The sequence below is a fragment of the Tamandua tetradactyla genome, chromosome 2 (assembly GCF_023851605.1).
Source record: "Tamandua tetradactyla isolate mTamTet1 chromosome 2, mTamTet1.pri, whole genome shotgun sequence".
In the NCBI taxonomy this organism is placed as follows: domain Eukaryota; kingdom Metazoa; phylum Chordata; class Mammalia; order Pilosa; family Myrmecophagidae; genus Tamandua; species Tamandua tetradactyla.
The window spans coordinates 197423951-197441332 of NC_135328.1; the positions used below are offsets into that span (position 1 = coordinate 197423951).

General features: G+C 35.9%; 1 protein-coding gene across 1 annotated transcript in view; it reads right to left on the reverse strand.

The window, feature by feature from the left end:
• Window positions 1–1268: 1268 nt before the first annotated feature.
• Window positions 1269–17382, reverse strand: part of YTHDF2 (YTH N6-methyladenosine RNA binding protein F2) — a 33680-nt gene continuing 17566 nt past the window's right edge. Inside the window, exon 5 of the mRNA XM_077150576.1 lies at window positions 1269–2149. Within this exon, the coding sequence (XP_077006691.1) occupies window positions 2126–2149 (24 nt within the window). The 3' untranslated portion in view covers window positions 1269–2125. The remainder of the gene's footprint in view (window positions 2150–17382) is intronic.

Below are 17382 nucleotides of genomic sequence, written 5' to 3' on the forward strand. Positions count from 1 at the left end.
AACCCCAATGATACACCCCAAGATCTTGACTACCTCAACACTCAGGGCTAGGTAAGTAGCCCTGTTAGGAGCTCCAAATTTCCTCTCAGTTTACCACCAAAGTCATACCAGTATTTTCTATATGTAATGTGAAAAAGATTGGAAAGCACTGGTTTAAATGAAAAAGCTTCTACATTTCAAACTGCAAAAAAGTATCTTGAATAATCTCACGTTCAACTTGAATACAAATTAGGAAAATCTAGGTAAAATTGCTTTTGAATTTGCTTTTTTCTGGATACTTTACCTTTTGAAAGTTCTGAAATACTAAACAATTAAGCCAAATGGCATCCCATTCAGAAGTCACAGAAGTCTGAGCTAAAATTAAAAATATTTAATAGTATATTTCTAATTGGGAAATCAAGTATCTTAAAACTGATGAAAACATAAAAGACCCCTCAACTTGGGAGGAATATATATATTTCAAAAAGCTTAGCAAATAGGAAAATCTAGGATTATATTATACCTCTGGCAGGCAAGGAATAGCTTTTTATTGGATTTGCTAACTACCAATCAGTATTGACGGGGCACTTCTGATTTAACTGGCTGGGCTTAGAATAGAATGAATAAGTCATTTGAGGGCAAAAAATTGTCTGACAATATTAAAACCCATTTTAGAACCCTTTCTTATTATAGGTATTTTCTCATTTTCCTAACTATCCTTAATTGCAGGACATTTAAAGAGATAAAAATCTTTAAGGCAGAAAAGTCTCCACACCTTAAGGAACGAACAAGGGTGAATCAAATATTGTTATAGTTGTAAGGCAGAAGACCCAAGCCCACTGGGATTTCTTATTCTTGAACAGACCTGCATCCAAGTGGAATTCTTATACAAAAAAAAAATGTTTAGAATTAAACAATCTTACATAACACTTAAATCCTTGGTTCTAAATTCCCTACTTCACACAAGACATAGGACCAGATCCTATGGGATTAGCATAATGCCTGATGTGTAATAACCCAAATATTTGTTGAACGAATGAATCAGTGGTGGCTCTACATTTTCTGGGAAGCATCCAAGGAAAAAAGCATAATGAATATTGGCCCACCTTGCTTTGCAGAGGTCATGATTATGCAGCCCTGGGTTAAAAAGCAAGCCTGAACGATTTCCTCTGAGAATGAACTTTCTAAAAAATAGTTGCCATCTCACCTCTTAAACTCCTTACACAGTAATGCTCCAATTCTTTCATAAAAGCATAAAAGACTCAAATAATATTAAAAGGTACTAGAAGTGATGCTCAACAGGATCTCACGTTTATTGAGAAGTGATTAATGGTAAAAAGAAAGGCAATGCCCCTTCCTCATTGACTGAACAAGAAACCAAAGAAACATTCACTACACGTTTTACAATATTTTCTCTTCCAAAATGCATTTCTGTAAACGCGTTTTTATCACTGTTCTTAGCTTTGAAATCAAATTAATCTTGACTTAATCAGTATAATGTACAAGAACAGAACATTTCTTAGGACTCCCAGTCTTTACTTTGAGTAACAAAGGGTCAGAGAAAATAAACCACCCTTAAAGACACAACCTTGGGTAACACTGTTAAATTCTCCTAGACAAAAATTCTTCATAAAAACATTCTTCCAGTTCGGAAGGGAAAACTAAATTCCCACTTTCTGGGGTGGATGCCCAAAACCTTCACAACTCAAGTGTTCTCCAAGTGCAAATGTCAAAATGGGGGGGAGGAAAGGGTTTAAAAATCAGAGAAAACTGTATGCACTTACGGACTTGAAAATCCGAAAAACAAGTAAAAAGACAAAAAACAAAACAAAACGAAACAAAACAAAACAAAACAAAAAACCCCAAAACATTATGCTCTGAAATCACAACCAAAGCCAAAATAAAGGGGACATTTTCACCTAAACTACCTAGAGGGATTTTTTGTTTAGTTTTTTTCTTTTTCTTTTTTTTTCTTTTTCCAGTTAAGTCCTATGTCTTTTGTGAAATTCCAATACTTAAACTGCAAGTCTGCAATCGTCTCTGAAGTCAATGAAATTAAGAAAAAAGTCCTAATTCTCTTGAAGGTCATTTTTTCCTTTAGGATATGCAGATGCAACCACTGCTGCAGTCTGTGTAGAACTGCCTCTTATTTCCCACGACCTTGACGTTCCTACAGAAGGAAAAAGTTGAAACAGTTAGTTAAAACTTATCTGAACATACTTAAAAATTACAACTGTATAAAGTAACTCAACAGAAACTTAATAATTTGTGCTGGATAGAGTATTTCCCACAAATAAAAACTGACTTTTACTTCTTATACTTTAAACCAAAACAATAATTCTCAGACATCCCAAATACAAAATTATTTTTCTTTGACTTTAAACAATTCATTACATGACTGAGCAGGTTTATCTATTATACTCGGTTTAGGCTAACACTTGTCAATCCCCCCAAAAATGGACCTAATGGAAGTAACTCAAGCATACATCAACAGCCTGAAGTGGCAAGCAGTACAATAGTACTACCTGAGAACAAAATCTAAGAGTACTAGACTCAGACCAACCTAAACAATCTCAAAAGTTTCAATAATGCTTTAAGATAATTGTATAATGATATAGCGCTTTTGCAAAGTGACTACCTTGTTCTGGATGCTCCTTTTATTTACTTTAGGGACATATGAGTAAAAAATATGGATTAAAAATAAATAAATAATGGGGGAACAAACATTAAAATAAATTGGGGAGGGGAGATACTAGTAGTCGATGAGGGGGTGGGTAAGGGGTATGGTATGTATGACTTTTTTTTTTCTTTTTATGGAGTGATGCAAATGTTCTAAGAAATGACCACGGTGATGAACATACAACTATGTAATGATATTGTGAGCCCCTGATTGCACACCAAGAATGGAATGTTCATATGTTAAGAATGTTAGTCTTCTGTAAAGTCCCCTTGGGCAAATGAATGGTGAGAAAGGCGGAAAATTCAACTTCACCATTTGAAGAATTCGTGATAACCTGACAAGTGGTGGGGACAACCAAAGCAATATAGGCTGAGCTCCCAATCTTGGGGTTTTTTCATATGAAACTTAACTCCACAAAGGATAGGCTAAGCCTACTTAAAACTAGGCCTAACAGAAACCTACAACCTCCAGATGAGTCCCTTGACCAGATAAGTCCTGAAAAGCAGAGGGCCAGGCTCTGCAGAACATCAACTAGTTCAATCCCCCTATCCCATATTATCAACAACCCCTTCCAACCTGAAAAAGTTAAGACTGGGCATAGCCCATATACCCCTAAGAAGTGAGGAAGATCAAAGGTGATGGTGGAGTAATACAGAGAAGGCAGGCCTTAATAAATATGATTGCTGAATCATTATATTTATTTTAGTCTGCCGTATCTTAAAGCAGCTAGAAGTGAAAACCTAAACTTGTGGAACTGCAACCCATACCAAACTCTGAAATCTGTTCTACAACTAATTGTTATTATATGCTTTGAATTTATTGTTTTTGATACGCATGTTATTTTTCAAAGGAAAAAAAGTTGATTGTGATGATAAAAAAATATATATACTCCTTCTAGCCTCCAGTGTTCTGGAGCAGCTAGAAGGAAAAATCTGAGATGATGGAATGGTAGCCCACAACAAGCTCTGGGATCCATTCCATAACTACTTGTTGAAAAGTGCCTTGAAAATTGCTTTTTTCTTTCTTTGCTTTGTATCTATATTGCATTATATAATTAAAAAGTTAAAAAAATAATAAAAAAAAAAAAACTAGGCCTAAGAGCCACTCCCAAGAGAACTCCTACTGCAGGTGATGTGGCCTCTCTCAGGCAACCTGACAAGCACACTCACTGCCCTCCCTCTCTCTACGAGGGGCATGACTCCCAGGGTGTGGACCTTCCTGGCAATGTGGAAAAGATATCCTAGAATGAGCTGGGACTCAGCACCAAGGGATTGAGAAAACCTTCTCAACCGAAAGGTGGTAGAGGGAAATGAAACAAAATAAAGTGTCAATGGCTGAGAGATTCCAAACAGAATTAAATATTATCCTGGAGGTCCCCCTAAGATCAGGAACAAGACAAGGATGTCCACTATCACCACTGTAATTCAACATTGTGTTGAAGTTCTAGCCAGAGTAATTAGACAAGAAAAAGAAATATAAGGCATCAAAATTGGAAAGGAAGAAGTAAAACTATCACTGTCTGCAGATGATATGATACTATACGTCAAAACCCTGAAAAATCCACAGCAAAACTACTAGAGCTAATAAACGAGTACAGCAAAGTGGCAGGTTACAAGATCAACATTCAAAAATCTGTAGCATTTCTATACACTAGTAATGAACAAGCTGAGGGGGAAATCAAGAAACGAATTCCATTTACAATTGCAACTAAAAGAATAAAATACTTAGGAATAAATTTAACTAAAGAGACAAAAGACCTATACAAAGAAAACTACAAGAAACTGTTAAAAGAAATCACAGAAGACCTAAACAGATGGAAAGGCATACTGTGTTCATGGATTGGAAGACTAAATATAGTTAAGATGTCAATTCTACCTAAATTGATTTACAGATTCAACGCAATACCAATCAAAATCCCAACAACTTACTTTTCAGAAATAGAAAAACCAATAACCAAATTTATCTGGAAGAGCAGGGTGCCCTGAATTGCTAAATTATCTTGAGAAAAAAAAACGAAGCTGGAGGTCTCACGCTGCCTGACTTTAAGGCATATTATGAAGCCACAATGGTCAAAACAGCACGGTACTGGCATAAAGATAGATATATTGACCAATGGAATCAAATAGAGTGCTCAGATATAGACCCTCTCATCTAGGGACATTTGATCTTTGATAAGGCAGTCAAGCCAACTCATTTGGGACAGAACAGTCTCTTCAATAAATGGTGCCTAGAGAACTGGATATCCACATGCAAAAGAATGAAAGAGGACGCGTATCTCATACCCTACACAAAAGTTAACTCAAAATGGATCAAAGATCTAAACATTAGGTCTAAGACCATAAAACAGTTAGAGGAAAATGTAGGGAGATATCTTATAAATCTTATAATTGGAGGCGGTTTTATGGACCTTACACCTAAAGCAAGAGTACTGAAGAAATAAATAAATAAATGGGAGCTCCTCAAAATTAAACACTTTTGTGCACAAATAACTTCATCAAGAAAGTAAAAAGACAGCCTACACAATGGGAGACAATATTTGGAAACGATGTTATCAGATAAAGGTCTAGTATCCAGAATTTATAAAGAGATTGTTCAACTCAACAACAAAAAGACAGCCAATTCAATTACAAAATGAGAAAAAGACTTGAACAGACACTTCTCAGAAGAGGAAATACAAATGACCAAAAGGCACATGAAGAGATGCTCAACGTCCCTGGCCATTAGAGAATGGCAAATCAAAACCACAATGAGATGTCATCTCACACCCACCAGAACGGCCATTATCAACAAAACAGAAAATGAAAAGTGCTGGAGAGGATGTGGAGTAAGAGGCACATTTATTCACTGTTGGTGGGAATGTCAAATGGTGCAACCACTGTGGAAGGCAGTTTGGTGGTTCCTCAAAAAGCTGAATATAGAATTGCCATATGACCCAGCAATACCATTCCTAGGTATTTACTCAGAGAACTTAAGGGCAAAGACACAAATGGACATTTGCACACCAATGGTTATAGCAGCATTATTTACAATTGCAAGGAGATGGAAACAGCCAAAATGTTCATCAACAGACGAGTGGCTAAACAAACTGTGGTATATACACACGATGGAATATTATGCAGCTTTAAGACAGAATAAACTTATGAAGTATGTAACAACATGGATGGACCTTGAGAACATTATGCTGAGTGAGACTAGCCAAAAATTAAAGGACAGATATTATATGGTCTCACTTATATGAACTGACATTAGTGAATAAACTTAGAATATGTTGTTGGTAACAGAGACCATCAGGAGATAGAAATAGGGTAAGATATTGGGTAATTGGAGCTGAAGGAATACAGGCTGTGCAACAGGACTGGATACAGAACTCAGAAATGAACAGCACAATACTACCTAACTGTAATATAATTATGTTAAAACACTGAATGAAGCTGCATGGGAGAATGATAGAGGGAGGAGGGCTGGGGACATAAATGAAATCAGAAAGAAAGATAGATGTTAAAGATTGAGATGGTATAATCTAGGAATGCCTAGAGTATATAATAATAGTGAAATGTACAATGTACAAATCTTAAAAATGTTTTTGCATGAGGAAGAACAAAGGAATGTCATTATTGCAGGGTGCTGAAAATAGATGACAATTAATACTTTAAAAGGTCACCTTATGTGAGACTAAAGCAAAAAATGTTTATTTGTTAACAAAATTTATATTTTGACTAGAGCATTTCCTAATATAACTCATGTAGACAGTTTGATTGAATGTCATAAATACTTGGAATCTCAGGCACATGAGATTTTGTTGGTTTGTCCAGAGTGATGCCCCAATGAATCCCAGAATGATTTGATCAGTGACTGGAAAAGTATTTGCAAGCCCCCTTCGGGGAATGGTGAGAACGGGGAGAAATTCAACTTCTCCAAGTTGAATTCTTGATATTCTCACAAGCAGTGTGGACAACCAAAGCTATAGGCTGAGCCCCCAGTCTTGGGGTTTGTTCACATGAAACTTAACCCCACAAAGGATAGGTCAAGTCTACTTAAAATTTAGGCCTAAGAGTCACCCCCAAGAAAGCCTCTTTTGTTGCTCAGATGTGGCCTCTCTCTCCAGCCAACACAACGAGCAGTCTCACCACCCCTCGCTCTCTGCATGGGACATGACTCCCAGGGGTGTGGACCTTCCTGGCAACGTGGAACAGAGATCCTGGAATGAGCTGAGACTCAGCATCAAGGGACTGAGAAAAACCCTAGAATGAGCTGAGAATTAACATCAAGGGATTGAGAAAACCTTTTCGACCAAAGGGGGAAGAGTGAAATGAGACATGAAATGAGACAAAGTGTCAATGGCTGAGAGATTCCAAACAGAGTCGAGAGGTTATCCTGGAGGTTATTCTTATGCATTAAGTAGATATCACCTTGTTGTTCAAGATGTAGTAGAGAGGCTGGAGGGAACTGCCTGAAAATATAGAGCTGTGTTCCAGTAGCCATGTTTCTTGATGATGACTGAACATCATCAGCTTTCTTTCACAATGAGACTCTGTGAATGTGAAAACCTTGTGTCTGATGCTCCTTTTAGCTACTATATCAACAGAAGAGTAGAACATATGGAATAAAAATAAATAATAGGGGGAACAAATGTTAAAATAAATTCGTTTGAAATGCTAGTGGTAAATGAAAGCGAGGGGTAAGGGGTATGGTATGTATAGTCTTTTTTTTCTCTATTATCATTTTATTTCTTTTTCTGAATTGATGCAAATGTTCTAAGAAATGATCATGATGATGAATGTACAACTATGTGATGAAAAAAGGAATGTTCATGTTTATATGTTTTTTGGTTTTATCAATAAAAATTAAAAAAACTTATGCTCATAAAATTGAAAAAATTTTCAATAATGAATATTCTGTTTATAATAGGAAACTTAACCATTTAAAAAAAACACTGAGTTAATCAAATAATGATCGCTATTAACAGTTTCAATCTAGTCAAACTTTAAACAACACCATCTCTCTCATATCACTTTTAAACTCATCTACCTGATTTTGTCTTTCATAAGGATAGATACCATTTTTTCAATTTCTTTTATATTACTGACTTGGGCTTCAGGAAATCTTGACTCTTCATGGTGTTTATTGGTTAAATCTTATTCCTATACTATTTATTATTCTTTACACCAAGATGTCTGTCTGCCTCTTTCCCTTCTGTTCTTCAAGGTACAGCTCAAAACCCCTTCCTTTTTCTTTAAGACCTTTAACCCCTGAAACCAGCATCCTCTTCCTAATTCTGAGCAATCATATCTGAAAAATAAATTGGATTCTGTCTTGCTTCATGTGAGATTAGACCCAACCAGATAAAAAGCTACAAGAAAGCAAAGAGCAGGTTTTCAACTTACCCCTCTACAACTAACTTTTGAGTTTAGTTTTGTAGACTAAAGCTCATTTATGCTTTTAAATTTTGTGGTAACATGTTAACCAAATTTTCCACTTAACCATTCGAGTAGTTAACAACACTCAAGGCCAACAATTCAGTGGTCCTAATTACATTACGACTCTTTAAAAATGAAAAGCTGCCTATTATGTTAATGTAACATAACCCTAGAAGTACAATAAGCTTATTTGCCCCAAATTTTGTTTTGCTAGGTTAGAAAATCTGAACTCCAGATTACTCCTATGCCAAATCCTTCTTTTTCCTAAAAGCACACATAATTAAATTTATATCAGCATTAAATAACAGCATTTTAAAAATTTAGTCATAAATTCAAAACAGCATCCTATACTGTTTCATTTCTTAAACATGAAGCAAATTATATACACTGCTCCCTCACACCATATACAAAAATTAATTCAAAACAGATCGAGGACATTTTTAAATATAAGATGAAACCATAAAATTCTTAAAAGAAAACAGGGAAAAAGCTTCATGACCTTGAATTTGGTAATGGATTCTTAGATATGACACCAAAAGCAAGAGCAACAAAAGAAAAAACAGGTAAGTCAGATTCCATCAAAATTACACACAAGGTTGAACTCCAATGTAAGGGAATAGACAGAAGTGAAGGTGGCTCTCTAGTGGGTCTATAAGTAGTATTACCATATTGAAAATGAACAAGATTGAAACGGGTTGTACAGACCTACAATGTACCACTGATTAACACTAGAAATATAAATTAGTCTTGCAAGAATTACTTCAAAGATGTGATTCATGTGCAAAGAGTGTTTAATCCAGGGTATAGGAGGAAAACTGCTATCGCATGCCATGGACTATGTTCAAAAGAAAAACATCAGCATTACCGCAGCAACAGCAGAGGTACTCTTTAAGACCAAAGGAAGAAAGGTTTATTTGGTCTAGAACTGAAATTTTCTGTAGCACATAATCTAACTCAACCTATCTGTATAGCCTATTTGAACAAGTGAAACACAGGGAGCACAGAATAAGAAAGAGGTCCTCTAATCCTGTATAGATTACTGTAATGCCTGGATACACCCAGGGTATATTAAGCAGATAATCAAAAAGTATTGGCAAAGTCCCTTGAGGGAGAAAACAAAGAATATGGAACTATTAAACCTTACCACAATGGAATCTCCTGATACCGTGCCAAACTTAAGGACACCCAAATCAATAGGCCATGCCCCTAATCCTGAGACTTACTCTTGTAAAGTTTATGCAGGTAGCAGAGAAGCTTAGACTACCTATAGGTATGCCTGAGAGTTACTTCTGGAGGACCTCTGTTGTTGCTCAGATATGTCCTCACTCTAACTAAGCCCAGCTCTGCACGTGAAATCACTGCCCTTCCGCCTACGTGTGACATGACATCCAGAGGTGACAGCCTTCCTGGCAACATGGGAGATGACTCCCAGGGATCAATCTGGTCCTGGAACCATGAGACCAACAATTCCATCCTGACCAAAAGGGGGGAAAGAAGTGTAATTAATAAAGTATCAGTACAGAGAGAGGCTACTCTGGAGGTTGCTTGTATGCAACCTTCAGTTAGACCTTGCTACCCATCATAACCTGCCAACACCCAACCAGGACCATTTCAGCCAATCCTAAAGAACAGCTATGGCAACATATAAGATTTCACAAGAGTTCCATGCACTAGAGTAACTTTCGAGAATCCTACCATCTCCAGATGGGTCCCTGGACCAGATAAGATCTGAAACCTAGAGGGCCCAGGCTCTCCAGAACATCAGATAGCTCCATCTCCCTACCTCATATTAGTGACAGACCCTTCCAACATGAAAAAGTTAGAATGGCCTTAGCCCAAACACCCCTAAAGAGAGGGATGGAAAGATCAAAGGTGATGTGGGGTTATACAGAGAAGAAAGGATTTAACAAATGATATGAATATGAATGCTGTATCATTAAACTGATTATCTCTGTTAGTCTCCAGTATCTTAAAGCAGCTAGAAGCAAATACCAAAAATTGTGGAATTGTAACCCAAGCCAAACTCTGATATATGTTCTACAACTAATTGTGGTGCTGTGCTTTGAAACTTATGGCTTTTTTGTATATACATTATTTTTCACAAAAAAGAAAGAAAAAAGTCGACTGTGATGATAAAAAAATATCTAAGCCTTCTAGCCTACTATATTCTGGATCAGCCAGAAAGAAAAATCTGAGAGGATCGTATGGTAGCCCATGACAAACTCTGGGATCCGTCCTGTAACTACTTGTTGAAACATGCTTTGAAAACTATTGCTTTTTTATTTCTTTGCTTTGTATATGTTATACTATACAATAAAAGTTTTTTAAAAATTAAATATAAACAAATAGCATTGGCTGCTTTAATCCCCTGATCTACAAGAAAGCAATAGATATAATTCAGCAACCTAAGTAAATTGCCCTTACTTCCAAATGCAGTTTTGATATGTACACAAAAAATAAATATTTACCTATTTACAAATAAAGATAACATTCTGCTCAGAGAGTTTAAGAACACTTAAACATGCAAAGAATAGGCTAAGCCTACTTCAAATTAGGCCTAAGAGTCACCCCCAAGAGAACCTCTTCTGTTGCTCAGATGTGGCCTCTCTCTCTTGGCCTACACAGCAAGCAAACTCACGGCCCTCCCACTCTTGACATGGGACATGACTCCCAGGGGTATGGACCTTCCTCGCAACATGGGACAGAAATCCTAGAATGAGCTGGAACTCACCATCAAGGGATTGAGAAAATCTTCTCAACCAAAAGAGAGAAGAGTGAAATGACACAAAGAATCTCTCAGTCAGTGGCTGAGAGATTTCAAACAGAGTTGAGAGGTTATCCTAGAGGTTATCCTTACACATTAAATAGATACCACCTGTTTAGTTAAGGTGTAATGGAGAGACTGGAGGTAACTGCCTGAAAATGTGGAGCTGTGCTCCAGTGGCCATGCTTCTTGAGGATAATTGTATGATGATATAGCTGTCGCAGTGTGACTGTGTGGTTGTGGGAGACTTGTGTCTGATATTGCTTTTGTCTACCTAATCACAGACAAGTAAAACATATGGATTAAAAATAAATAAATAATAGGGGGAAGAAAAGTTAAATTTAGTAGACTGAAATGCTGGTGATCAGTGAAGGAGAGGGGTAAGGGGTATGGTATGTATGAATTTTTTTGTTTTCTTTTTTTTTCTCTCAACTTTATTTGCTTTTTGTTTTCTTTTTATTGTCTTTTCTGAATTGATACAGATGTTCTAAGAAATGATCATGATGAATATACAAATATGTGATAAAGTTTGAGTTATTGATTGCATAACAAGAATGGAATGATCATACGATAAGAATGTGTTTGTATGTGTTTATGTATCATAAATAAAAATAAACTAAAAAAATAAAAAAGAATACTTAAACATTCACATGATATTTTTTAAAGTAAAATAAATGAATTTCACACCATTTAAAAAATTTTAAATGATTCACAAAATTTTTTTTTTTTTTTGGGGGGGTGCATGGGCTGGGAATCAAATTCAGGTCTTCCACATAGAAGACAGGCATTCCTACCACTGAACTACCTATGTACCCTGCTTTCAAGATTTTTTTTTTTACATTATCTTCAATTTTTAAAAAAAGTATAGGGTGGAAACAGAGTAATCAGTAGAATCCTGCTTAAAAGACCCTCCCTCCACTGGCCACATCTGCAATAATTTTAACACTATTATATAACCACACACAATTATAATTACTTATAATTGATAAGTAATTAACTATTATAGAAATACCTTAGTAAAGCAAGAATTATCAATGGTGCTAAAAAAAAGTAGAGGATGAAAAGTTCAGTAAGAAACAGGATATTTATACTCTCAAACTATTTCCCCACAAATTATAATGGAGAGCCTGCTGGACAACACCTTAAAAAAAAAAGACCAAAGTTAACATTATGGCATAAACAGACATCCTGAACCTCCCAATATGATACACAGTTAAATCTCTCCTGTAGTATTCCACCAGAGTAGCAGAACCTGAATGTACATAATGAGGAAACCTTAGACAAATCCAAACTAAAGGACATTTACAGAAATAAATGGCATATATTCTTCAAAAAGTCAATGCAATAAAACAAGTGCGTGTGTGTGTGTGTGTGTGTGTGTGTGTGTGTGTGTGTGAGAGAGAGAGAGAGAGAGAGAGAGAGAGAGAGAGAGAGAGAGAATGAGAGGGAGAGGGGGGAGGGAGAGGAGAAGGGGAAAGAGAGGGAGAAGGAAAAGAAAGAGAAGGAGGAGGAGAGACAAACTGCTGCAGGTTAAAAGTGACCAAAGAAACATGAAGATAAAATGCAATTAATGTATGATTCTGGATTGGAACCTGAGCCAGGAAAAAAAAAAGAATTACTATCAAGAACATTGAGACAACTGGTAAAACCTGAGTAAGATATGTAAATTAGATAACAATACTGTTAACGTTCAAATTTCTGATTAATTAAGGATATGCTGTAATAAGTGCATACCCTTGTTCCCTAGGAATTACACACTGAAATATTCAGAAGAATGGAGCATGACACCTAGAATTTACTCTCTAACGGAAAAAAGATCACACACAAAGATTAATAAATCAAATGTGGCAAAATGTAGCACTGGGAATTCTGGGTGAAGAGTACATAGGAGTTCTTATTCTTGAAATCTCTAACGTGAATAATTATAAAAATGTTAATTACTTTGAATAAAAGAAACAGCTCAATTGCAATTTCCACTGAATTCTTCTGCCAAAAAAAATGGCTCCATTACAAGCTAATGTTTAATAATTAAAAACAAACTGAAATATTTTCAGACTTACACTAAAAGTTATTATATGAGGATATTTTAACAAAATTAAATAGTCTGCTAGGTAGCTTTTACAATCATCTCCAAGAATGAGAAAAGATGATGTAGAGAAGATTCTAACATAAGGAGTATTATTTTTAACCAGTTAACATTAATGCCTTTTAGATTAGTTTTTACAAGAAACATCTCCAACAGCAAGTTCTGACTACTTCCCTATTACCACTGGAACTGTGAAATATTTTGACAATTTATGGTCAAAGGGCTTCACTAGTAGGTCAATTATAGTTATTAACATTTCTAATCAGTCTTACCCTGGTCATTCATATTTAATTTCTCCCTTATTTTTAATCAAGGGAGGAAAAAATAGGAGAAAGGGAAAAGGACAGGGAAGAGCACACACAAGCCAACTCTAATTGGTCCAAGTTTCAGCCAGAAACACCGTAAGCACAACATATAGTGGTGTCTTGCTGGACACACCAGCCTCTATACATGAAGATGCTACTTGCTCATCATAGCAAGAGAGGTGATGTGGTAAGCTGGTTTCCCCATAGTGTTGTTAATGTGGGGCCTGCCTGCCATCCTTTTTTTTACCTAGTGCTCTCAGATCTGTGTGCAAAGCAGCTTGGGAATTGCCACAGTAAAATAAGCAGCCAGCCCAGTTTAAGCCCCTGCCATGATAGGCTGTCCACAAATGTAAAGAGGTAAACATGAGATACTTAAGCTCAAAAAAACAAACTAATTACAAACTCCCAGATCATCAGAAAAGAGCCAGAACACTATAAGGAAAGCAGAGGTATTCCTAAAGTTTGAGTATCAAGCTTTAATATTTGCTTGGTGATGGTGACAAGCAAGCAAAGAGGAGAGAAAAACAGTAGGGTAAGATTTTCCTGACTTCATCTCCCTGTTCCAAAACTTCTCAAGGACATTCATTCCTGAGTCCACAAGCTCAAAAAGAATAATGAATATATTAAACAGTCATAAGAAATTAAGATAAATTTGAGGATAGTAACTGTAAGTATAAATCAGAGGAACAGGTTCCTAGCCCTAATGTGTGGACTAAATAACAGGAAGTAACATCCAATCCACACCTTAAAGCACCAAACCCCACTCACTCTACCTTACCCCACTTTAAAATCTATGATTATAAAATACAAGATCTGCTCTCTAGGTGGCAATTATATTTAATGTATGCACATACAAATTCTCTCCATATGACATATATAATAAACTTTTGCCTACTTGGTTTTCCTCTAGCTTAACACTCTTTTTTCATTCCTCCTACCATTCTTTCCCCTCTTCTTTTACTCTGAAATGATTTCAAATTTAAAGGACAGTTGCAAAAATACAAAATCCACAGAGAATTCAAATACACCCTCCAACCAGATACCCAGATCCACCCTTCAATATTTTGGTATATCATTCTACCTATCCATCTTCTATCTAGTTATCTATTTTCTAAATTCGAGAATAGGTTTCATACATCACGCTCCTTAAACACACATAACACTTCTATGTAAACAATGATATCTACTTATGTAACCACTTAATGTACAGTTATCAAGTTCAAGCAATTTAACATTAATATAAAGTTTACAGTCTACATTCCAGTTTTTTCATTACATCCTAATATGTCCTTTTGGACTATTTTCTTCTGCATTTTAAGTTCCAGTACAGGATCATGGATTGCATTCAGTTGTCAGTATCTCTTTTAAATTTTAAGATATCTAATTCAGTGGTGTTAATATATTCACAAAGTATATTGGTGAGATCATACAATATTTATGCTTTTGTGCCTGGTTTATATCACACTCAACATGAAGTCTTCAAAGTCATCCATGTTATCACATGTCCCCTATACTTTTAACTAGGCCATAAAACACAACTGGGGCATATTCATACTGCTGGAAATAATTTTCTGATTAACTTTAAAATCTGATGTGTTTATCCACTCCCAAAATTAAACGTATTTACACAGCTCTCAATTTTTTCTATGCCCTCGTAGCCATTGTTAGATAAGAACACAGAAGTTCAGCACCCCTGGCTGAAAATACAGAAAGCCTAGATGCTAATAGGAAAAAAATGTGGTATTATACTAAAATCACTTTCAATCGTTACAGTCTCCAATTCTGTGTATAATAAGAACTGAATGAGTCTAACGTTAAAAAGACTGATTCATATATAATTAATATTTGTCTTCTACAGGTGAGCAAAATATTTTTCCAACCTAAAACATCTTCTATCTTATCATCCTTTCTTGAATTTTATCTAAATACAGAATGGACATTCAGTTGGACTGAATTCTTAGCAATTTAAATAGGAGCAGGCCACAGTAATGAATGGTACAGCCAGGTTTATCAGACACACGTGAATTCTAACATTGTTTCTGATGATGAAAGACTTGAGACTAGCAGGAAAAGAGACGAAGGCTACACTTTCTGTCTTTGTCCAGAGGGATGGAAAAAGACTATAGTACAACGGAAGAAACTTTAAAATCAAACCTGCAGGGAAAAGAAGTTTGAGGACTCTGAGGTGAGAAACAAAGCAGGGTGGAAAGCAGGGACAGGAGGATTTGAGACATCAACTCATGACACAGACAATCCAGGAGTTTTCAAATTTCAAAAAACAAGGAACCTGGGTGCATGGGTGGTTCAGTGGTAGAATGCTCACCTTTCATGCAGGAGACACAGGTTCGATTCCTGGACCATGCACCCAAAAACCAAACAACAACAACAAAAAATGGGGGGGGGGGGAACCCGCCTATAAAGATGATAAAATACAGGCTTCCAGGCCTCATCCCCAAAGATATCAGCAGGTGAGAAAAAGACAAAAATTCGCAAAGTATTCTCAAAGGATAATTTATGCATGAGAAACTTTTCATTTCTAAACCTGACAAATACATAAATTCTTCTAAATTAAAAAATCTGGGGTAAAGCCTACATATCTGTATTTTTAAAAAAAGGAAAAAAAAAAAACATTTCCCAGGAGATTCAAAAGCTGTCTTACAGGGCAGATGATGGTGGCACAGTGGCAGAGTTCTCGCCTGCCATGCCAGAGACCCAGGTTCAATTGCTCCTGCCTGCCCACGCAAAGACCAACAAAGAAAAAAAACCTATCTTACATCTGCACATATATGTTCATAGCAGCATTGTGCACAATTACCAAATGATGGAAACAACTAAGTGTCCATCAATAGATGAATGGATAAACAAAATGTGATATATACATCTATTAGTCAGCAGTAAGAAGGTATGAAGTCCTGAAGTATGCAACATGAGTGCACATTGAGAATATTTTGTTCAGTAAAATAAGTCAGACACAAAAGAATATTGTATGATCTCACAAATATAAACTAATTATAATATGTAAACTTATAGCCATAAAATATAGGTTACCAGGAGATAGAATGAGGTTAGCGAATGGGGAGCAGGGCTTAATATGTGCATAACTTTTAACTAGGTCAAACATTTGGAAATGGATAGAAGTGACAGTAGCACATTATTGAGAGAATAATTAACAGGGCTGAATTGTGGGTGAAGGTAGTAGAAAGGGGAAGTTTAGAGTCATGAATGTTATCAAAAGGAAGTTTAAAATATGGGAATGTATAACAGTGAATCTTGTGGTGGATAATGACTATGATTAACTGAACAAATATAAAGTAGTTCTTTCATGAACTAGAACAGTATGACACTATTACAAGGACTTAATAGAGGGCTATATGGGAAAAAATGTACTTATTGTAAACTATGGACTATAGTTAACAGTAATAGCCTTTCACCAACAGTAACAAATATACCACACCAATACTAGGGGTAGATGATTAGGGTGTTCTTTTTTCTTTTTTTGGAGTAAATCCATGGAGATGCATGCTCAACTGTGTGATGACTATACACTTCAGATAGACTGTAACACATGTTAATGTATCTCAATGAAAGTGCATTAAAAAAATCAATTGATACACACACCAAAAAAAGTTATCTTAAATCAACAGTTACAGTTGCTGGAGTTTAAACTCAGGGTTCATGGCTTGCAAAGGGGGGGAGGGGTTATGGAGAAACAGGGTGAACCTGGACAAAAACCCATAAGTGACTATGAATTATCCAAGAACTTATATAATTCTAAGTTCTAAGTTTGCCACCAAAATTGAGGTAACCTTGCAGTTTATGTGTAAAATGACAGTAGGGTAAAACCTTCCTATTCAATTTTATAAAAACCTTCCAATATACATTATCTAGAATCTTTCTCTTATTTTCCTCTTTATTCCTGCTGCCTGTCATTAACAGCAACTTTCAGAACCTTCAGTAAAAGATGGACATGGTTAGGTAAAGCTGATCCACTTTGCACCAAGGATGCCTGTTGTGAGGAAAAACTGCAGCTGAGTAAGGGATTTAAATTTCATCTAATCATTCTCCTTATATGCTCATGTCATCAGCTATCTTCAATGATAAATCTGAAGATCTAACATAGTATCAAAGAACAAAAAGACTTTGGAGCAAAA